The 24,412-nt window shown below is 43.5% G+C and overlaps 1 protein-coding gene across 7 annotated transcripts in view; it reads left to right on the forward strand.

Moving 5' to 3' along the window:
• The first annotated feature begins 3,688 nt into the window (after positions 1-3,688).
• Positions 3,689-24,412, forward strand: part of LOC147454129 (Tetratricopeptide repeat (TPR)-like superfamily protein) — a 131,576-nt gene continuing 110,852 nt past the window's right edge. For 5 of the 7 annotated variants that reach the window (XR_015188594.1, XR_015188595.1, XM_086516141.1 and 2 more), the window contains exons 1-2: positions 3,689-3,978; positions 4,435-4,586. Coding sequence is in view for 5 of the 7 variants with exons in the window: in XM_086516141.1 (XP_086372267.1) it covers positions 3,760-3,978; positions 4,435-4,586 (371 nt within the window). In the remaining 2 variants the exon portion in view is untranslated. The remainder of the gene's footprint in view (positions 3,979-4,434; positions 4,587-24,412) is intronic. The other 2 variants (XM_086516137.1, XM_086516138.1) reach the window with 1 other exon arrangement.

Consider the following 24,412-nt stretch of genomic DNA (forward strand, 5'->3'; position numbering starts at 1 on the left):
TTTGATGCGCAATGTCGAGAGCTTTAAGAGGATATAAATTTTGTATATGACAAATGTGTGTGCTAAAAGATGTAATATGATTTATCAATCATGTGTAACAAAAAAGGGGGGGCAAAGGAGAGATTGATCTAGCCCTAAAAGAGAGAAAAAGGAGCCAACAAGGATTGAAATGAAGTGAAAACCAATAGCATCATTTTATTTCAAATGATGTAACCGTTAGACCTCCTTTTTTGTCTCTCTATTGGGTGAGGTTGTTTGTTATATTGGGCAAAGTTTATCTTTATATTGGGGGTGGACAGAGCCTCCCTTTGGGGGCCGTCCACCTATTGGCCCCTTTACCCTAATGCATACAATGTTATGTGACGGCATGTGCTTACCTACTGTATGAGCTTGGTGCATGTCAAGGCATGTAGCATCAAGCTAGTTCCCTCTTTGTGCATTAGAGTAATTTGTGAAATTAGCAAAGTTTTGAAGTCACAATATAGCCATTAGCATTTCACGACAATAAGGGGACATTTTCCTTGAAAGCAATAGTACAACCAATATTGACTCTCTCTCTTGTATTATGAGAATTCAGAGAAGACTGTCGCACTTTTGTGGCTTGACTTACATGATCTCTACTTTTTACATTTTTAGAAGATCCAATTTGCTTCTTTCCTTTCCGTGTTCGTGAGATGATATTCTAAATATTGAAAAACTTATTACACAAAAATTACAAAAGTGAAAATCTTATTTGTGGTTTGACTTACATGATCGATGATTTCTACATTTTTAGTAGACCTCGTTTGCTTGTTTCCTTTCCATGTTCGTGAGACGGCATTCTAAACATTGAAAAACTAATTATACCAAAATTACAAATCCACAACTCTAGCTTACCAAAAGCTGAAAATTTAAAAATCAACATTCTGATTGCTTGGTGAGCCCAAGGTTCTTTTTGCCTTATCTGAACGCAGAAGCCACCACGTGGCATTAGATTTAATTTTTTTTTAAAAACATCACTGCCATGAAAAGCTCTAAAAAAAACTCCGTGCGAAAAGCTACAAAGTGGATAAAATTAAAAAACTCTGCGTTGCTCAATTGCTCTCGTACAGAAGCAGTTCGATCTTCTCCATAAGTAGTTCACAGTATCCCTGAAGCAGCTCGGAGCTTTGTCTGCAGTTTGTCCCCATGGGCATATTCGAATTGGCCTTCTTTTGCAGTGAAGCCTCGATACTTGATTATAGGCCTACTTGCACCTTCCCCACGTAGCGATCATAGCAGCTTTGTGTGCAACAAGACCTAGTGGCTAGCTGAACAGTATGTCCAGCTTCAACTACCTTACTCAGATTGTTTCTGTAAGCACAACTTGTTATGGACAACATTATGCCGCTCCAAGTATATAATCTCATGTAGATTCAACGACCCTGTGCACTCGACAATCCTTCAATGTTCATGGAAATGATACGCAACAGGTCCCCATGCCTAATTCTCAAGATTCACACCAATTATTTTTTGCGCAGTTTGCATGTGCAACAGGTAAGCTGGGTAGAACCGGAAAGGAGTACCAGAGACCTTTCAAACCCTGGTTATATTTTGTAGATCATCAAGCTGGAGGGTACTTTGGATGCTTGCCGACGTGATGAGCATTCGTGCGATCAACCAATGGCAGAGGTATGTTCTAGTGCTACTGAAATTCAATCGATGATAAGTTGGCCTAATCTGGAGTCGAACCTCCAAAACTCATTGCCTTTGCAGGCCCATTCAACACATTTTTCTGCTGATGTTATCAGGGTGTTGGCGATGCAGACGATTGTCGATCAACATCTGCATGTGAGTTACACACACAACTTTTTGCATACGGTTGCTTGCCAGATGTATGTGATGTATTACAATCGTGAATACACAAGTAGTGAATGCATGTGGTGTATCACAATAGTGAATTCACCTTGTGCATATTTACTTTAGCTCTAAATAATTTATACCATACTAGGTGTCTAAATAATTGATGCCATACTATATATGTCCTCATTTCTCCCGTACTAGGTGTCAATATGAAGTTCTCAAGACCTAAAAGATTACAGTCCAAGTGTCATATAAGCTAAAGAGCAAACTACAGCCAACTTGAACCTAGCTTACCGTCCATATGCTAGGTCATGGTTTGAAATCATTGCATTGTATTAAGATTGGAGCATGCAATATGACATCTTTGCTCTCCCAATCTAGAAATACGTCTCTGCTGCGCGACGTCATACCTCACATATATAGCGATAAACAAGGTCGACAGATAAATGAAATAGACACTCCTATTGCCCTCACTTCTGTATTATTGTTGGGTGCTTTGTCATCGGAGTGGCAACAACAAGGCTTAGCAGCATTGTATCTACAGTCCATTCCCAGTTCAAGATACCAACCACGAATCAACAATATCCTCTCTCTATTCATGAGACCGATTAGCAATATTTGGACATAAAAGAGGTAGATATTATAATTATAGACGAGCTATCCATGTTAATCCAAACGACTTTTGACCTTACCGTAAGACAAAATGTCAATGTAACAAGCAATAAATTGGCAGATCCCTTCAACAACAAATGTGTTCTCTTGCTCGGTGATCCTGCGTAACAACCTTGCCTTGAATAAATTGTACAATCAAACTGGCATTACAAAACTTGAAATGAAGACGAACGCGGGTAACATAAATGTCCTTCAGTAGTGGCTCGTAGACCCTAAGTTCAATGAGGTGGATTTGATCGCAATTTGCGTGCACTGCATGATCATTGAAAATATTGACTTGACAATCGGTGCGGCAAACGATGCAACATGCATTATCGATGCCATAACACAGAACACAGAAGGTGAAGGTACATGTATCATTGCCCTCATTCATTGTATTGGGAAGAAGAAAGGCAAAACACAAACAACTATAAAAGAAGAAAGACAAAACACACTCGAAATCCACCTTCAAAAATGCGAGCTGACATGTTGAGCTAACAATGAAAAATTTCTTTTTCAAATACTTTCCGTTTGTAAGAATTTACATGTAGTATGTATACTAGAAAAAACACTCATCTGTAGACATAGTAGTACAACCTCGCTTGGATATAATCTCAATTGTAACCACCCCTCTCTAATAATTGATGCACCTAACTTTGTCTCCTCCCATAAACATTATAGCATTTTTCAAGTGTATATCCCTTTCACGCAATGCCGCCCTCCCCAAATTAGGCCCGTGTCACACTAGGGCAGGGAAAAGTTGGCCATGCTGAGATCTCATTTGCGGAGCAAAAAGGGAAACATGGCCTGCAGCCTTTGTTAGAGGGACGACCTTGCACCCCCGGCCAACTTCACAAGGCAGTGGCCATCTGCAAAACTGGGCGCGCGAAGAGAGATGATGGGCGTTGGAGTCTGACAGTCAAGGTTGCACCACATGCCGCCTTGCGGTTTGCCGCCGCAGAGCGTGGCCATCTACCTTTTCGTGTTCTGGTGTGACAACAGTAGGTCCGACCACCTTCGAAGAGAGAGAGCAACCTTCCTCCAAGTGTCCATAGGCGAAGCCCTTAGAGTCTGAAAAGGGCCTTAGTCTGGCTCTTGTTCCCTTCAGTTCTAGCTGCTAAAAGTCAATTTGCATATGTCTCTATAGATGTTATACAGCCAGGCCCACCAAGCAAGACTAGTTTTTGCGTGGGTCTCAAAAGTTAAAATCATTTTACTGAACGATTCAAACAACACCGGGCTTTGAAGACCCGCCATTGCAATCACTCATCGATAGTGTGAGCGAACATGGCGATGGAGGCAGTGGCAGAGGGGCTGTGGTCGCTAGCAGAGAAATTTGAGGAGGGCAAATGCATCGCGCAGGCGGTAAAGTGCTTGGAGGCGCTTTGCCAGAGCCATGTCTCTTTTCTCCCCATCCTCGAAGTCAAAACCCGACTCCGCATAGCCACTCTTCTGCTCAATCACAGTGACAACGTCACTCACGCCAAGAATCATCTTGAACGCGCTGTAAGTGAACTCATCCCTCTTTTCCTCCCTCGCAGCGTTTTCTGTGCAAACCCTAGCAGTTGTTTCTCCATTTCTGCATGGGAGTGGTCAATAACTGCCAAAAGCGAGTTCTTGATTAGGAGATAAATTTTCTGAGATGCTCTTAAGGTTTAAACGTTTGGATCTTGCATGCAAGTTTTTGCTACTTCTCACATTCTTGCTGTATCAATATGCAAGTTAAAATCATAGCAGCATCGTAGTCTCTACTTAGTGGACACGATCTTTCCTCAGTCCTCTCTCGTTCAGATTGTTTCATAGCATCCTCTTCTCTAACTTATTCACAGACCTGAATTGACTATATCCATCACAAATCAGTACAAATAAATTTTAAAAAATAAATTTTGTTTTGCAACATACAGCAGTGCGCATCTTCTATAAGTATTTTGCTCTTTGAATATGTCTTTTTGACCTTTGCAGCAACTTTTATTGAAGCAAATACCTTCATGCTTCGAGCTCAAATGCAGAGCGTACAGTTTGCTGAGTCGATGCTATCACCTTGTGGGCACCATTCCCCCTCAAAAGCAAACTCTGAAGAAAGGCCTTGAGCTTGCAATGGCAGCTGGAGAAGGGTATATGCCGTAAACTACTGCTTGTTAAATGCTTCTGACTGTTGTATCAGGTTTGAAGGCCGTGTTTTCGAGCTTCACTTTCTCAACTGATCAGGCTTTACTTTCAAGGACTGAAGTTATTAATTAGAGAATGTTTGATACCCACATGTACGCTCTGAAAACTTAGTTGCAACGACCTTTTGCCCATGGCAAGAGCTTGCATTTCCTAGTTTCCAGACTTGATAATGCTTTGAAAACACTTTTCATTGTGGATACTACATGTGTCATTTGGTAAGAAAGCTCCAAACACCCCACGGAGCAATTGTTTAGAAGTGGAAAAGACACAATGTTAGTAGAAGTACACATGAATGTGGTTACAAAAGAGCAACACCAAAAAAGCACATCTCTGAGGGGAAGGTTGAGGCTAGAGGACAAGCCTACATAATATCATGTTTATCATCATCTCCACCACCCCAATTGTCATTGGCTGGTTTTGGAGAGGAAAGGTTACCCTCATTCTCACGTGCACTAAGTAGGTCAAAGTCACGTTCGGAATAATGCCCATGTTTGAAATGAGTAAATTTTTTTCATACATGCCCCAAGCTTTGGTCAAGATTTTGGGCATTATTTTGATGTGTAAACGTTAAGTGTGTTTGTGTTAGACATTGGGACTTTGCACAAAAACAAGGTGAGGAAGCGCATTCTGCTGCACATGCAACTTTTACCCTCATTAGCGGGATGAAGGATCCCCTGCACACATTATGCACACATGCTTGGTGTGGTTGGCTTTGGTGTGGGACCTTTTCTAAAGGGGTAAATGAGATTCAAGATGTATGCTGAAGATTGAGTGGAGATTCTCGTGCTATAGCTTAAGATGCTTTAGTGGAAGCTTTGGTTAATAAGGTGGGTACATATGTATTTTAAAGGGGTGACGGCCTGCACTTCCCGTCGTATGGTATGGATTGTATGGATGCTGTTGGTGTCACAAGTTGTCACCACTGAAGATGAAGGGGGTTAGGGCTCCCGAATCCTAACCCTAGCCAACTTACAAATACTTGCCGAGGGGCCTAAAACCCCTATCTGAAGACAAAAGGGGGTTAGGATTAAAATCCTAACCCTGACCAACTTGCAGTTTTCGGTCGAGGGGCCTAGACCCCAAAAGATGAAGCAAAATCTCAATTTGTGTAAAGAATGTTGACGTGGCAGCCAAGCCTGCCAATTGCGGAAGTTCGTGTTGACGTGGCACATTGTATGGATAGTTCATGTTTTACGGAAATAGCCAGATGAGCGTAAGATTTTGGACCAATAGCTTTTAGAAGAGTTGTTTTTCATGTGAGATGCTTTTGAGGGCCAAGGGCCTTCAAATATGTGAGCCAGGGTCTTTCTCTTGCATTCTAGCTGCATGAAGTAGAGTATATCACCTAGAAGTTGTTACACAAGTACTGGCGCTAGGGTATGGGGCTAGTGCCATCTGGGAGTGGAACTTTGCCACTTCGTGTCTTGCGTGGATTCTCTCTCTCTCTCTCTCTCTCTCTCGTTTAGTTTAGTTTTTTGAAGTGCTAAAAGTTTGTTTGAGTCTGTACTTTTCAGTTGGCATGTGGTGCCCTCTTGTTACAATAGTATTAAAGCTTTTAGGCGTCTGCTCTTTTAAAAGCAAATGGTCCCTCCAAGAACAGACATAGCAAGATGGCGCTTCTGGACTCTACAGAGTACCTGTAGCTCCTTGACTCTGCGACATACTCTCGAGGCATCTTCAATAGAACCTCCCGATTTTGTGGAGCTTTTAGTAGTTGCTGAACTACATGTTGCCACCTTTGTTACCTCAGGCTGTTCCTCCTCCTCCGGCGCTAGAAAGCACCACGGCTTCCTCTCCACAACCCACTTAGTCCTCGATTCCGGTCGGGGGAGTTTTCAAGGACATGGTGCAACATTTTGATTTCTACCAAAGTGCAGCCGTCTCTGCCATTGCCGTTGCCACCATCTCCTCCATTGCCACTTGGGTATAACAGTTGGAGCCCATATGCTTACCTCTATTATCCACATTTCGGATCTGCACTGCATCAGCCAAAGGATTTCAAGGATGTGAGTCTATAGTAAATTTTTTCATCTTTTCGGACGTGAAAGATAGAAAGAAAACCTTACAGTTCTTGAAGCAATTTGACAACATCTGGGGAACTACATTGAAGAATCAAAGATCTCATGAGCTGCCGTTTTCTCAAAGTTAATGCCATGCACTGGTGGAGTTCTATAGCTACCAACTCCAAGGACTTGGCAAGCTTTCAATGTCCCGTGACACATCCAACCCTATGCGTCCATGGACAAGCTATAGCATGACCAAGGTTTAGTTCAGTCAAGTCAATCTAGAATAGGAAGTGTTCTGGCACTTTTCTAAGTCTGTTCGCAGACCATGCATGCCCAGGCACTTAAGAGTAGATGCATATCCTCTAGTTGCACACAACATGATCATGAGCATTACCATCAAAATCCATCAGGAGCATTTTCTAGCGCACAGAACCTATTTTCCCTATTTTTGACATTTTTCATTTTAAGTGACTTTTGTTGGGAACTGGGTAGGGCAATTTTGCTAAAGTAATATATAAGCAAACCTAGCGCTAGACCTATTTGGCAGAAGAGGAGAAAGTTCACCAGGCAATTCACTTGCAGTAGGCTACTCTCTCCCCCTCTCAAGCAAGAACAACCCCCCTCAGCCTGGCGTTTTTCAACACCTAACCTCCAGCGATTTCAGCCCTACACTTGGCGATTTCAGCAGCCTCAGGCCAACGTTTTTGCAGTAGCATTTTTTGCCATCAGGCCAGCGTTTTTGCAGCAGCGTTTCAGCTTAAGTTCAGCGTTTTCACAGCCACAACTTCAGCGTTTTGTTGGCCTAAGAAGACCAGAAATCCAGCGTTTTACAGGGCAGCAGAACAACGTTTTCTTCAGCAGTAAAACAGCAGCAAAATCAGCGATCCATCCATCATCCAATCCAGCGTTTTTGACAGCAAGGAGACTGTTTTCAGCCTTCAAGCCACAGTAGCAGATAGCGGCTTGTCGTCATCGTCACCATCGTCTTAGCAGCATTCAGTTTTCAGCCTCAGCATCACTTAGAGTTGCATCAGTGTCTTGTACCAGATTTGTGCAATCAATAGCGTAGACCTCTCTCGCCATCGAGAGAGGGGCCCTTGGAGGACAACTTTCCGGTGTCGTATTCTCTTCTCTCTCTACCTTTCAGTCTCAGCACCTTCATCCACTTTGTTTGTGATCACTTGCATTCTCTCATTAAAAAACGAAAGGCTCTCCCTTCCCTAAGTAAAAGGAACCTTGAGCACAGTTCGGAGCACTCATCTTGAGCAAAGTTCAACATTCATTCCGTTGCACATTACATTTTTGCCTGAAGCCACATGACATCCCTTTTTGAAGAACAGCTTCTGGCAGAATGGGGTAACTTGAAAATGCTTGCGACCAAAACAAAAGAAAACCACAACCAAAAGTTCTTGGATGTCTACCTGCTGGTGTCTTTCTTCAAGCTGATAACCTTGGAGGACCTGTGCAAATGCTATACCATTGGACGACCATCACCTTTGTAGGAATTTTGTTTGCCCAAGCAAGTTTCTACTATGCAAGAGCTTATGGACCATTCTAGGGTCGGTTACAAACTTATGAAATGAATTTTGGAGTTTGTTACGAAAGATCAACTGACAAACACTCAAAATCCTCCACATCAATGCACAAACTCTTGAAATCCTCGCGACAATTCGACTCCACCCGCAATCGACACTTCACCAACAAGAAACTCTACAACAAGAAGGCAGATGCTTTGAATGTTTCAAAACGGGGATTTACCTCCTATGTTTGTCCTAATAAAGGGGACAAGCCTCAAGCAACCTACTGTTAAGAAAACTGCAGTAGGACTTGTTCCCGAGATTTTTGGCATCTCTATTGATGGCTCCAAAAAATTGTGGAGAGCTTATGACAAGATCAATGGCTTCAAGGATGTTGTTTCTATCAGATTCTCGCGAGAACCCTTGTGTGCTGCAGAAAGAATTGGATCCTCTGTAGAAGAAGAATCATATTGGGCCCTGTAGCCAACGCGATTTACATAAATCCGTATAGGTGCCACGTCAGCAACGTAAATCACGGAAAATCATACGACAACCACGTCAGTAGAGCAAATTGCGGTGGTCCGTACTGCTACCACGTCATCAACCTGTTACATATATCTTTTTAGCCTTTATCCCTTTGGGCCCCATCGGACAGGACCCCATAAGTTGGTACAACTTATAAAAGTTGGTGTCCTTTCATTTTTGGCCTCTCGGAATGGTTGTGCAAGTTGTCACAACTTCTTCTGCATCTTTCAACGGGGCTTTGACCTCTTTATGTCCTTTAGTCATGCCACATCATCACTTTGTGATATAATACCCTCTTGAAAGAAATGTAATCGCCCTCGATTACGCTTGCAAAACCAACATAAGCTAGCAACCAGTCTAGTAAACACTGACTCTAAGTACTGACGCACTAGACAACACATATCCAGAATAATAATCCAGTACTTGCAAGAAGACGACAATCACTGAACGTCACATGACATTCACATCACTATGCCGGTCGAGAACTTCGATGAGAATTATGATCATCGTAACGTATTTAGCAATCACATCCAGATATCACCGGATTGACTCTAAGTATCGACGCACTAGACAACACATAATCAAAATAATAATAATCCAGTACTTGCACGAAGACGACAATCACTGAACGTCACATGACATTCACATCACTATACCGGTCGAGAACTTTGATGAGAATCATGATCATCGTAATGTATTTAGCAATCACATCCAGATATCACCGGATTGACTAAATCTTGTTACTATCATATCCACATCACCCTTCAAGTGAATCAAGACAGAAATGTTGAAGTCATTTTGTCTTTCAATCATGCACTCAGACATCACACAAATGAGAGTATTTATATCAAAATCATTTAAGAGATTCCCATAAAAAAGTACTTCATTTCTTAAAGCCATACAACAGAATACTGTTAGCCCATGAGTACCCATGAAATCTCAAGAGAAACCAGTGACTTTAATCCATGTAGGTAATCTGTGACAAAGGAGCGGAATAATTCCCTTCTTGTGCAATCTGCACCGCATCAAATTCAACCCGTTGATTATCACTAACTCTTGGAATAGTTGAAGCTAGATCAAAAGCCTCAGGGTAAAGCTCTAAAATCTGAGGAGCATCTACTAGGTCCTCCCTCTCCATCCATTTTGCATCTAATGCCGGATAGTTCTTGAACTTGACTAAATACCGATGTATCAGCTTACCTTGCACTTGTGTGGCTGTAGTCTAGGAGCGGTCTTGTTGAGGAAGGCCATGTTGTGGCCTATGAGAGCAGAATGTTTTCTAGACCAGAACGGGTTACATAGATCTACGAGGAGTTGTTAGCAGTTATCCATGCTCTTACTTAATGGTGACACTTACTCGGAGCCGATTCTACAGTGTTCACTGATCATCAGAGTTTACGATATTTCTTGTCTTAGAAACAACTTTCGCACAAGCAGATATGATGGGCAAACATTTGTCACAATCACTCTTTTAAATTGTGCATGTATAGGGACAAAAGAATATGGTGGTGGATGCATTGTGTCGTAAGCCTTTGGTTTTGGCTATTTCTGCAATTCATCACAGCTTTGAGGATATGGTAGCTCAGTACGGCACATATCCGGATTTTGCAGACATCTTTGATCGGTTGTAAAGTGGGAAAGTAGTTAATTCACTCAAGGAAGGTTGTTTGATGCGGAAGAATTTGTTGTGTGTTACACAAGCACCGAGGATTAAGGTTTTGATAGAGTGCCATTGTCCACCTTTTTTAGGCCACTGCGGCGCCCACCTTGAAAGGTGTGGAATGGTTTTTCTATTGGCCGAGGCTCAAAAAGGATGTGGATGAGTTTGTTCGCAGTTGTTTGATATGCCAAAAGGTCAAGTTCGACAGACGTAAGGCACCAGGGTTTTTGCAACCTTTACCTATACCTAGCCGACCTTGGGAAAGTATAGCAATGAATTTTATTTTTGATCTTCCCAAGGTTTAGAGTGGGCACGATGACATCTGGACAGTCATCAATAGATTTAGCAAGCAAGCTCACTTTATTCTAGTCAAGAAGACGGTTAAGCTAGATCATTCGGCTAAACTGTTTGTCTGGCAGATATTTCGTCTTCATGGCATGCCTTAGTCTATAGTTTTAGATAGAGATCCCCGTTTTACTAGCTTGTTTTGGAGGGCAATTTGGGAGAATATTGGTACTCGATTACAATTCTCATCCTCTTTCCAACCGTAGATTGATGGGCAATCGGAGATTGCGAATTCATTAGTTCTCGACTTGTTGAAGTCTTACATCTCTGATCAGAAAGCTCAGTGGAAGAATTTTTTTTCCTTGGTGGAGTTTGCCTACAACATCATATGTCTATGGGGAAGGCGCCATTTGAGATCATTGAGGGTGCTAAGAAGGTTCCACCTATTCTGAGCACCAAGGATAAGATTTTTGAAGCAGATCAATATGTTCAAGATTTGGAGATTGCTTTCACAAAGGTGCGCAAGGCTCTTGAGAAGTCTCAAGCCAGGCATAAGAAGGCAGCAAACAACCATCGACGTGACTTGTAGTTAAAGGAAGATGCTTTGAGAAGGCATGCCTACGGAAACGAAAGGGTAAGGAGCGACTTTTTCCAAAGTTGAGTATGAGATACTATGGCCCTTTCCAGATCCAGGAAAAGATAAATGATGTATCCTTCAGACTAAAGATAGCAGATACTTGGAAGATTCACAATGCATCTCATGTGAGTCTATTGAAACCTTTCAAAGGTGAGGTGCCAGTGGCTGGAATCATCCTCAAATCTAACTCGTTTCTTTGCCTTCTTGGTGTTTTCAAAAGTAGATTTCCGACCCAAGGAGCTTGGATAGTCTGTTGCTCGACTCTACTTTTTGGGCCACTTCTTGATCTTCATGAGTCTGCTGACCGGTCGTTCTACTGCTGCCTCAAACTCATCCTCTGAATACACCTCTGGGTAGGAGACCTAGGTGTAGTTGACTTCTTTAATGCTGACTTCAAAGGTGATCTAATGATGGAACGCCACCTGGAATGTATCTCGTCAAGCGGCCAAAAGTTTTGCATATTGTGGATCTTTGGAGTACCGAATCATCTGTTGGGCACAAGCGTCAACTTGTTGCCGGTGCATCTCCATTCTTTCGTACTCAGTAGGAGGAGATGGCCTGTACTGCTCTGAATCTTCAGAAGATAAACAATGTCGATTGGAATCTTCATTGTTCTCGCTTGGGGCCGAATGTTCGGGCGCCATAGCTTCCTCGTGGTGGGAGTCGTCCGACTGAATCTGTGCGTGCTGTGAGTAAAGGGATCGGATCCTTCGTAGAAGAAGGGTCGACTGAGCTCTGACACCACTAGAGTAGACTTGGACACTCCAAGTCGGGAATCTATCACAACATATGTGAGAAAACAAAAAGAATTGAACAAAACTGAGAGTGAGACGACACAACACAATGAAGTTGCGCGCCTAGAGAGAATGACCCCAAAGATTGGCGCCCCTTTCGGTATTTCTTTATTATTAATGCTTCACAAAGTACAATGTCTAAGGGTCCTCGTCTCAGCAGTGCTCCCAAGCTTATGTGCCTTGGATTGAGGTCCTGGCACTTTATTTATAGGCCTTGGGCCTTCCAAAAGCAGTGTACATAAGCATCTGGGTCCCAAAAAGCTAGCACTAGGCAGCCAACGCGATTTACGGAAATCCGTATAGGTCTCACGGCAACAACGTAAATCACAAAAATCCGCATGGTAGCCACGTCAACAACGCTAATCGCGCAGGTTTGTACTGCTGCCACATCATCAGTCTTTTACGCATATCTTTTTAGCCTTTGTCCCTTTGGGCCCCATCGGGACAGGACTCGATAAGTTGGTACAACGGTTGTGCAACTTGTCACAACTTCTTCTGCATCTATCAGCGAGGCTCTGATCTCTTTCTGTCCGGAGCCTGTCCTTTAGGTCATGCCACGTCATCACTTTGTGACACAAGAGGGTTCCAAGACTAGAAAACCTAATCTAATGGACTCGTCTGGACATGCAGGTACTGTGAAGAGGCTTACAAATTTGCCGGTACTAATCCTGCTAGGATTCTAGACACTCCTATCTAGGAATAGGGGAAAATCGGCTCTTACAATTGATGAAGCTTGTCCACGTGGCACATAGAGCCATGTGCACGTGACATCCCCTCTTGCTTAAGGTGAGGTACTGGTACCGAACTCCATGCACGCCATAAGAAGGTCTCCGATGAAGTTCCTTCTAGATGATGTCCTCCAAGACGACTTTTGAGAGAGAGGCTCTCTTGAGTGATGTGGAAATGTCCAAAACACAAGGATGGTGATGATGCATCTACTTGCAAACAATGGAATCATAGTTACCAAGAACGAGAGATCGGAACGAGGAACGCAAAACTACAACTGGCATGAAATGTCATTCCTTGTTACGGATACTCACGTCTGAAACACGGAACGGGGAATCAGAACGGGAACCTAGAATGGAACGGGGAACGGAGACCTGAAAATGGCCATTCCTTGTAACTATGTATTGAATGCCGCTTGGATCAACGCTGCCCTTGTTGGTTACCAACAAACAATAACCTTTGTTGCCCCAAGTGAGATGGTGTGAACCAAATTGCAAATCCGATGGATGCTCGTTGAGCAAATGGTTGGATAAGCAAACACCGATGTCCACGCAGATGACGTGGTAGTTGTACGGACATTCCACGTTTTGCGTTGATTGATGGCGTGGTAGATATACGGATTTCCACAATTCCCACTGGCAGCTTTCGGGCACCCGCTTCTGGGACCAGATGCTTTTTAGCTTGATGCTTTTTGTGTAACTGCTTTTCATGGGCCTAGGGTCTTCAAATATGTGCCATGGGCTCATTCTTTGGCACGCTTCAGTGTGAAGGTGCAGAAGATGTAGCACCGACGATGTATTGAGTTCAAGCAATATAAAGAAACGTTTGGGGCCAATGCTCTCTTGGGGTGGAGCTTCGCCACTCCCGTCTCGTGTCGTGCATCTCTTTCAATTTAGTTGTTATTTGAAGTGCTTAAAGTTGTTCAATCTGTTCTTTTCCTTTGGCATGTGGTGCCCGTCCCCTGTGACAATGGTATCAGAGCTTCGGACGTGTGCTTTTTTGAAAGCATACCGGTTCTATCAAAGAGCAGACAAAGCAAGATGGCGCTTCCAGATTTTACGGAAAATTTTATGAAAGAAGCTTCGTGTGCCGATCTCGGACTTATTAGCCACTCCCACCCTTACTCCATCGTGCATCGGGCGCGCTAACGTCTTCATCGCTCTGTCTTATAAAGATCCCTTGCAAGAGAAGGATCAAAGATTTTTCAAGCCAGTGTTTTTCTTAGAGGTAGTGCCATGCGGTGGTGGAGGCCTATAGCTACCAAGTGCACACTCCAAGGACTTGGCAAGCTTTCAAGATTTTTTTTTTGGCCCGAAGTTGCATGCCTTCTGACATCTTTCTTCGGAGTGTAGCTTTTGGTAGAGTGGGGTATCCTGAAATGCTTGCCACGGAAACTGTAACTAAGTCAGACTTTGTAAATAATTAATTTATTTACGAAAAAAGAATTATCTAATTAGTTGTGTGCACACCAGAATAGACCTAGCAGTTCTAAGGCCTCAGGTGAGCCTAAATGCGGACTAGAACACCTCAGAGGGACCTTAGCATAAATTACCCTGAAGCCCTAGTGATTGGGAAATCGGGTCTTCAGAAAGGGGTAAGCAGTAGCCTCAGATTTTAGGCTCATGAAAAATACGCGCGTCAGTACAAGCACATGAATGAGATGGGGTCCTTAGAACAGTGACCCTAAGGCTAATAAAGCTAATAAAGCCTTAGGGTAAGTTTCGTTAAATTAAATTTAACTGTCCGTGCTCGGGCAGGCGGCCGGACAAGTGTGAACAGGTAAAGGCGGTGCAGTGTCAGTGCAGCATTGCGCCGGAAGACCTTTGGTGTTCTCATAAAAGAATCATTGGTAGCATTTGTTAGTTAGTTGCACATTTTTAATTAATGAGCTAGAAGTTTTTAAAGTCAAAAGTTGAATGGTTTTTAAGTTTTTAAAGTAAGTGTGCCAAGTGGCACACTTACCAATGCAAACTAACTCTCTCTCACTCTCACTCTTACCCTCTCTCTCTTCCTAGCGCCCCCTCTCCCTGATGGCTATTTAGGAGCCCCCCCTCCCCCATTTTCAGGGCTGGCAGTGCACCTACCCCCCTAATGTGAGCGTGCTCTACGCGGTGGAGCCCTCCATTGAAGCTTGAGAGCAGCCCCTTGCGACATATGTGGTAGCCTTGTGCTCCCATTGTCAAGAACAAGGGATCTCACAGTCATAGACACCTTCTGGTGAAGTTTCATCGCGAGAAGCTGCCGTAGACGCTCTCTTAGCAGAGTGCGGCTGCTGTAATTCTCTGTTTTCAGCCCCTAATCACCTCGATTAGGGCTGTTTTCAGCAGATCAGCCATAGAAATTCTCTTCTCTCTCCTTATCCCAAGTCTACATCAAGTTTGGCGCGATTCCATCGCGAAGAAGACCTCTGTTTCGGCGTAGGGATGTGCATAGGTAAGAATTTCAAGTTATGTGCAGAAAATTACAGCAAGCATGTGCGTGTGCATTTTGCTTGTTTCTTTTTTGTGTTCGATGCATGAATGAATGAGCATGAAGGCAACACATAACGGAAGATGGACTCTCCTCTGTGAAAGCTTCCGATGAGCTGTTTTGGAAGATAGACTCTCTTTTCAAGAGCTTCCAAGCAGTCTCGCAGAAGAGGGGAAATCCCCTAAGTAGAAAGAAAGTGGAAACACTTTCTCAGTCAGTGAAACACTTTCTCAATTAGTAGTCAGAACAGAACAGAAGAAAGAATAGAGGACGGGCGTATGCCCCGTTCCCGTGCTTGTAAAGATTCTCCCTTAGTAATAAAGATATTCTCTTTATGGGGGGGGACCAGCCCATCTTCTGGTCCCCAATGGAGTGTCAAGTTTTCTCTCCCCCTCTAATTCTCTTGAGTATTTGAAGTGCAATTAAACGTTAGTTTACGCTTCCATATTTTTGTGACAGTGGTATCAGAGCAAGGTCCTCTCTCTCTTCCTGAAGGGATTGACGACTCTTGGCAGACTGTAGAAATGGGAGGACGCGAGATAGAGTTATCTCTCCTTCAACAGCAGGTGGAAGAGTTGTAGAAAGCTCTCTCCCATCCATAAGTCCAAAAGATTCTCCATACTCTTGAAAAAGGGAAGGAGAAAATGCCGATGGGGTCGGGAGAAATCTTGCAGAACCCAAAGGCGCCACAACCAAGGAAAGATCCTTTGATTGGAACCTCCCGCATGTACGAGAGGCAGAAGAAACCTCCAGAACGTCATGTGCGGTTTAATCCAAAAGTTCAAGAGCAGGATCCCCCTGATTCCCCTTAGTTCTCTTTCATGAAGGATCTGGATGACATAGTTGCTCCGGAAGACATGTTTCTCGACGATCCGTCGCAGCAAGAAGTGCATTCAAGGGAAAGGACTCTTGTCCACAAGGAGTCTAAGCATAGAAAGAAGGAGCACCATAAGAAGAAACACCATAGGCAGAAAACATTCAAGTTGGGAGATAAAGATGTGAAATTCGACACCTACAATGGACGGCGTGATAATGACAAAGCTTTGGCTTTCATCCGCCAATTTGAAGTTGCATTTGCAGAAGGGAATTTCAAGGAAAGATCCAAGCTTCGCCATGTCAGTTTGTACCTGAAAGGCACCGCCAACAATTGGTGGTTATCCCTTATCCTGGAAGATCGCAAACCCCAAGATTGGACTGCTTTCAAGAAGGAGTTCTACGCATAGTTCCTTCCTCCAGACTATGAGGAAGAGGTAAAAAAAGAATGGGATCGACTTTCACAGTTAGAGACCGAAACTGTTCCACGCTATGTTGATAGGTTTTGGGACGTTCTCTTGAAAGTCACTCCTTTCAAGAAGATTGACGATTCGGAGAAGATGCGCAAGTTTGAAGCAGGTTTGCATGAAGCCTTGCAAAAGGCTATGAAGCTTTACCCTCGAGGTAACTTGCAGATACTTATGAAATCAGCCCGCATAGCTGATGGAATACATGACAAGGGTACTCCCAGGAAGATGGAGCAAAGCACTTACCATGCCAAGCAGAAGGCTCTCCATGAGCAGCCTACCTCTTCTACTTCTTCTCAAAAGAAGAAAAGAACCGTCTCCGAAGCAGAAGCAAAGCCAAATCAGCCCAAGAAAGGGAGATATCTCTCTCCTGCTGAGTTGCGAACCTACATTAGTGAAGGAAGATGCTTCAAGTGCGGACAAGTTGGTCATATGAAGGGTGACTGTCCAACCAAACCTCCACAACCACCCTCTTCCAATGCAGTCCCAGATGTGCAGGGAAATACAACCAAGGATGGAAAAGAAAGAGCTCTTCTCAAAGCATGGGGTAGTATCAACAACCAGCGGGATCTTATTTTGTTTGACCCTGGTAGTACAGACAACTTCATCTCTACCAAGCTAGCTGACGACCTGAACTTGCAGCCCAATCGTTTTGGAGTCTCTATTCAAGCGCAATCTGCTTTCAAAGGGCATAACTCAAACTCTACTCCAATCATAGGGAAGTTGAATCTAAAGGTCGACGACTACAAGGATCAAGAGTCTTTCTTACTAGCTTCACTTGAAGGATGCGATGTTATCTTGGGAATGCCTTGGCACTACAAGATGCATCCCATTCCTGACTATGTTCAGAAAACCTTATCTTTTGCTCATAAAGGAATGGAGTATCTTGTACTTGCAGATGCAGGTGATTGGCGTATTCCTATCGCCAATCACATTGCCATCAAGAATAAATGAAAAAGTGTGTTTCAGCGTACTTGATTTTTGCAAGAGAGAGAGATGTGTCTGTTTCACAACTTTCTTCCTCTTTAGAGCAAAAAAGACTTAAGTTAATAGAAAGATATAAAGATTGTTTTGCAGAAGAACTTCCAAATGAACTTCCACCTTCGCGACCTGAGGATCATACAATTGATTTGATCCCAGGAAGTTCTCCTCCAAATCAGCCCCCTTATCGAGTTAGTCTAATGCAGCAAGAGGAAATTCTCAAGCAGGTTAACGAACTTTTGGAGAAGGGCTTAATAGGGCCTAGTACTTCTCCATATTGTTCACCTGTCTTGCTAGTACAGAAAAAGGATGGCACATTCCGCATGTGCATAGACTATAGATCTCTAAACAAGATCACAATCAAGAATCGATTTCCAATCCCTCGGATTGACGACATTCTTGATAAGTTACAAGGAGCCAGTGTCTTTAGTCGTATAGACTTGAAGAGCGGTTATCATCAAATCCGCATAGCTCCTCAGGATGTGCATAAGACTTCATTTAGAACAACCTTCGGGTTGTATGAATTTCTAGTGATGCCTTTTGGGCTCACTAATGCACCAGCTACATTCAACAGAATGATGGATAGAATCTTCCACTCATACAGAAGCTTTACAGGCGTTTTCTTTGATGACGTCTTAATCTTCTCAGAGACGGAAGACGAACACTATAAGCATCTCGCCTTAGTGTTTGAAGAATTATGCAAACACAAATTATTTGTGAATGCTAAGAAGAGTGAGTTCTTTCTAAAAGAAATCCACTATTTGGGCCATATAGTATCTCACAACCAGGTGAGAATGGACCCTGATAAGATTCAAGCAGTTGTAGAATGGCCTACGCCAACTACGGTACATGATGTACGAAGTTTTCTTGGTCTCTGTTCTTATTATCGGCGTTTCATTCGAGCTTTTGCCGCGATAGCAGGTCCCCTCCATGACCTGACAAAGAAGCGGATTCCATTCCATTGGGGGTCCGGACAAAAACAAGCTTTCGAAAAGCTTAAGTATCTACTCAGTCACGGATCTGTTCTCACCGTCCCTGATCTTCGCAAACCTTTCGAGGTATACTGCGATGCATCTGGAGATTGTGTAGGAGCAGTTTTGAACCAAGAGGGTCACGCGATAGCCTATGAAAGTCGGCGCCTTAAAGATGCAGAGTTGCATGCCTCCATATACGAAAAAGAGCTAATGGCAGTAATTCATGCTCTTTCCATTTGGAAACACTATCTATTAGGAGCTGATTTTATTATCAAGACAGATCATCAAAGTCTTCGCTACTTTCTCACACAGAGAAAGTTATCAGAAAAGCAGATGAGATGGGCCAACTTTCTTTCAATGTTTCATTTTCAGATTTTACACACTTCTGGAACAAAGAATGCAGTTGCAGATGCTCTCTCCAGGCGTCCAAAGATCAATGCACTAACAACAATTTATCATGAGGAACTAGAATCTCTCAGCGAGATGTATCCTCAAGATCCAGACTTCGCCACAATTTGGGCAGATCTTCAAGCTGGTCACTCAAAGCCACCTTATTCTATCAGGGATAATACACTCTATCGTCAACAAGCAATATGCATAGCTCAGCCCTTACGACAAAAGGTGATGGATGAAGCACATAATTCTCCTTATGGCGGGCATCGGGGAATTGCTTCCACCACTAGTGCCCTCGAAAGGTATTTCTTTTGGCCAACACTCCGTGCGGACATTGAAAAACACGTACGTGAGTGTTTAGTCTGCCAAAAGGTAAAATATGACAGACATAAAGTTTATGGCAAGCTTCAACTGCTCCCTGTGCCTAACACGCCATGGGAAAGTATTGCCATGGATTTTATTACGGATCTTCCTCGATCCAAGAATGGAAATGATGCAATCTGGACTATAGTAGACAGATTCAGTAAGCAAGCCCATTTTCTTCCAGTAAAGAAGATGATCAAAGCTGATCACATGGCTAGAATATTTCTAGCTCAGATTTTTAAACACCATGGATTGCCAAAGACTATTGTGAGCGACAGAGATCCCCGCATGACTAGTCTATTTTGGCAGGCATTGTTTGAAAACTTGGGAACTAAGTTTGATTTTTCATCAGCTTATCATCCACAAACAGATGGTCAAAGCGAAATCGCTAATGCCACTGTTTTAGATCTCCTCAAGTGCTATGTTTCGGAACGACAATCCGAATGGGAACAGTACTTACCAATAGTTGAGTTTGCGTATAATAATACCATACATTCCTCAACTGGTAAAGCTCCCTTTGAAATTATTTATGGGAAGCCACTCCTACTTCCTATTATGGTTACCAAAGAAAACATCTTCGCCGCAGATGAATTTGTGCGCAATATTGATATTGCCCATCAACAAGTAAAGCAAGCGATTCTTCGTACTCAAGAGCAACAGAAGAGAAAAGCAGACAAGCATAGAAGGAATCTCAATCTTGAAAAAGGACAATATGTCCTGCTTCGGTTTGAGAAAGCTAGATTGAAAAAGCGGGTCGGCAAAGGGAAAGTTGTCAAACTTTCCCATAGATTTTACGGCCCTTTCAAAATTACAGATAAAGTCAATGACATGACTTTCAGATTGGATTTGGTTTCTCACTGGCGCATCCATAATGCTTTTCATGTCAGTCTCCTCCGACCATATGTTGGACCTCCTCCAGTGACGCCAGTACAAGAAGATCCTCCAGAAGTCGAAGAGACTGAGGAAATCCTTCAACCTGAACAGATAATACACCACTCGGAGAGACAACTCAAGTCGGGGAGTCTACATCGAAAGTATTTAGTCAAGTTCAAGAATTACACTCCTGTGGATGCAAAGTGGATGACTGAGTCCGATCTTAAGGACTACCCCGACATCTTGCATAGTTATGTTGACGCTCTACAATTGAGGTCAACTGTTTAGAACCAAGAGGGATGTAACTAAGTCAGACTTTGTAAATAATTAATTTATTTACGAAAAAAGAATTATCTAATTAGTTGTGTGCACACCAGAATAGACCTAGCAGTTCTAAGGCCTCAGGTGAGCCTAAATGCGGGCTAGAACACCTCAGAGGGACCTTAGCAGAAATTACCCTGAAGCCCTAGTGATTGGGAAATCGGGTCTTCAGAAAGGGGTAAGCAGTAGCCTCAGATTTTAGGCTCAGGAAAAATACGCGCGTCAGTACAAGCACATGAATGAGATGGGGTCCTTAGAACAGTGACCCTAAGGCTAATAAAGCTAATAAAGCCTTAGAGTAAGTTTCATTAAATTAAATTTAACGGTCCATGCCCGGGCAGGCGGCCGGACAAGTGTAAACAGGTAAAGGCGGTGCAGTGTCAGTGCGGCATTGCGCTGGCAGACCTTTGGTGTTCTCATAAAAGAATCATTGGTAGCATTTGTTAGTTAGTTGCACATTTTTAATTAATGAGCTAGAAGTTTTTAAAGTCAAAAGTTGAATGGTTTTTAAGTTTTTAAAGTAAGCGTGTCAAGTGGCACACTTACCAATGCAAACTAACTCTCTCTCACTCTCACTCTTACCCTCTCTCTCTTCCTAGCGCCCCCTCTCCTTGAGCGTGCTCTATGCGGTGGAGCCCTCCATTGAAGCTTGAGAGCAGCCCCTTGCGACATATGTTGTAGCCTTGTGCTCCCATTGTCAAGAACAAGGGATCTCACAGTCATAGACACCTATTGGTGAAGTTTCATCGCGAGAAGCTGCCGTAGACGCTCTCTTAGCAGAGTGTGGCTGCTGTAATTCTCTGTTTTCAGCCCCTAATCACCTCGATCAGGGTTGTTTTCAGCAGATCAGCCATAGAAATTCTCTTCTCTCTCCTTATCCTAAGTCTACATCAAGTTTGGCGCGATTCCATCGCGAAGAAGACCTCTGTTTCGGCGTAGGGGTGTGCATAGGTAAGAATTTCAGGTTATGTGCAGAAAATTACAGCAAGCATGTGCGTGTGCATTTTGCTTGTTTCTCTTTTGTGTTCGATGCATGAATGAATGAGCATGAAGGCAACACATAACGGAAGATGGACTCTCCTCTGTGAGAGCTTCCGATGAGCTGTTTTGGAAGATAGATTCTCTTTTCAAGAGCTTCCAAGCAGTCTCGCAGAAGAGGGGAAATCCCTTAAGTAGAAAGAAAGTGGAAACACTTTCTCAGTCAGTAGTCAGAATAGAACAGAAGAAAGAATAGAGGACGGGCGTATGCCCCGTTCCTGTGCTTGTAAAGATTCTCCCTTAGTTATAAAGATATTCTCTTTATGGGGGGGGACCTACCCATCTTTTGGTCCCCAATGGAGTGTCAAGTTTTCTCTCCCCCTCTAATTCTCTTGAGTATTTGAAGTGCAATTAAACGTCAGTTTACGCTTCCGTTTTTTTGTGACAGAAACCCTAGTAGATTACGACTTGAAATTTCTCGACATCTCTCAGTAGGCGTCTCTTCTCGAGTTGATAACCTTGGAGGTCCCCGGTGTGATTGCTATGTCTTGGGACTACCATCGCCGCGAGAGGAACACTGCCTGTCCAAGAGCTGATGGACCATGCTGTGGTCGGCTTTGATCTTATGGAAGGAACCTAACCCTAATTTTTGGTGTAGATTTCAGGATGAAAGTTAGTCGACTTTTCGAGCTCGATTGATGTTGAGATTGCTTTTTAAGTTCGAGTTCTGTTTGATAACTTGAAAAGTGTTGTTTTTACTCATGGCCCGGTTCCTTGTGGTTATTTACAAGGGGAGTATTGTTGTTGTTACTCATGTAACGGACCTGGATGGTTATTTACAGGGGGAGTATTGAGAAATCTGAGCAATGGTTACTCTCAACACCTCCAAACGACGCAGTTTGCGGTTTGGGGGGCGTTTGGTTGTAAAGGGTCTCTATATCTCTCGGCCCGAACCTTTTTAGGTTATGCGGAAGGAGTGATGAGGGAGTCGTGAAATAGCTCATGGCCCGGACCTGGATGGTTATTTGCGAGGAAAGTGTTCATCGGCAGCTTTATGCATAAGTGAGTATTTGTGTTGCATTGTGATGTGCCAAGTTTAACCAATCAATGAATATTCCTTTTTGGATGAGATACTTCTGGGAAACCAACGACCTAGGATATCAAGAGCTCCGATATGGAATGAGACACCTTATCGGGCGAGATTTTTCTGGGAAGCCAACAACCTAGGATATCAAGAGCTCCAGTCTGGAATGAGAAAACTGATTGTCCCTTGGATTGCCCCTCAAAATGACCCTTGGTAATTTTTTTGAGCTAACTTGAGTTGTTTTGCAGATATGCTGTAATCGCGGACGATTACTTTCTTTCAAGAAAGGGGGATGTCACAAACTGCTGACATGTCAAGCCACTCAAGAATGGAGCCAACATGCAGAGCTCGGTCGAGGGGCCTAAACCCTAAGTGAAGAAGCAACAGCATAAGAAGTTTTACCAACTTGCAAAGTCTTGCCGAGTGGTCTATTAGTAAAGACGAGTTCCCACCAACTTATGGGACCTCGTTTCGATGGGGGCCAAGTGACTCAAGGATCATTAAATAACGCAAGACACACGCTCACAATTTTTCTTGTGTAAAAGTTGATTACGTGGTAGCTGTATGGACGTTTCGCGTTTTGCGTTGATTGATGACGTGGCAGCTATACGGATTTCTGCAATTGCGTTGGTAGCTTTTGGGCACCCACTTTTGGGACCAAATACTTTTCAGCTTGATGCCCGATGCTTTTTAGGTAATTGCTTTTCATGGGCCTAGGGCCTTTAGATATGTGCCATGGGCTCATTCTGTGGCACACTTCAATCTGAAGGTGCAGAGGATGGAGTACCGGCGATGTAATGAGTTCAAGCAATATAAAGAAATATCGAAAGGGGCGCCAACGTTTTCGGCTAGTGCGCTCTTGGGGTGGAACTTCGCCACTCCCGTCTCGTGTCGTGCATCTCTTTCAGTTCAGTTGTTATTTGAAGTGCTTAAAGTTGTTCAAGTATGTTCTTTTCCGTTGGCACGTGGTGCCCGTCTCCCATGACATCAAGCGTGCACACCAAGTCAACTACCCTCTCGCACGCGCACAATAACTATAACCCCCGGTATACAGTGTTTGTAGTTCCTACGATCAAGGTGTATGGTCCTATGCGCAATGGCAGGTCTTCCAGCTACTTGAGTGAGAGAAGCGACCATGGGCGAAACACTACAATGCACACTCAAACTCTCAAGAGAAAAGAAATTCCCAAAGATTAGTGGATTAGTGCAAAATCACAAAGCTCTGATACCAATGTTAGGTGCAACAGAATTGAAATGGTGAAGATCTAGGTTTTACACTTCCACAAATCCTTTTCTGTCTTTCCTTACGTTAGTATTCCTTTTAGCTTGAATGATGGTTCCTTTCTCTTTTTACTGAAGAGAGGGAATGAGAGAGCGGTAGAGATGTGTAGAGGGAGAGAGAGAAAAGAGGAGAATGGCATTCAATGGGGTCCCAACCAACCCTCTCAAGGGCCCCCCACACCGTTGCCGATGTGGTATTTGCTTTAGATTGCATCAATGGAATGTACACACATGCAATACCTTAAGCGTAGACTCTACTAACTCGAATGGTGAATGTCACCGCGGTAACTCTTCAAGATGAAGCACCTCTGGGTTGATTTGATGCACCTTTGGATCTGTCTCGATGTGGGATTGCAGATGGCCACCCTGGGGTAGATCCAGGGCTGAATTGCTCTCCCGATGTGAGAGGAATGAAGGGCTGAAAACATAGATCTTGGTGATGCAGATGATGGATAGCAATGGAGCTCTTGATGATGGCGAGGGAATGGCCGAGAGGCTCAATGGGTTGCCGAAGGACCGGACCGCATCTGAGAGGGGTAGCGTTATTGGATTTTGCACAACTCTGGCGAGGAAGTGGGCTGAAAATGAAAACGCTAAGACTGATCTGCATAAACTGGCAGCGCT

Source organism: Adiantum capillus-veneris, chromosome 7, assembly GCF_014529385.1.
Source record: "Adiantum capillus-veneris isolate H3 chromosome 7, ASM1452938v2, whole genome shotgun sequence".
Lineage (NCBI taxonomy): Eukaryota > Viridiplantae > Streptophyta > Polypodiopsida > Polypodiales > Pteridaceae > Adiantum > Adiantum capillus-veneris.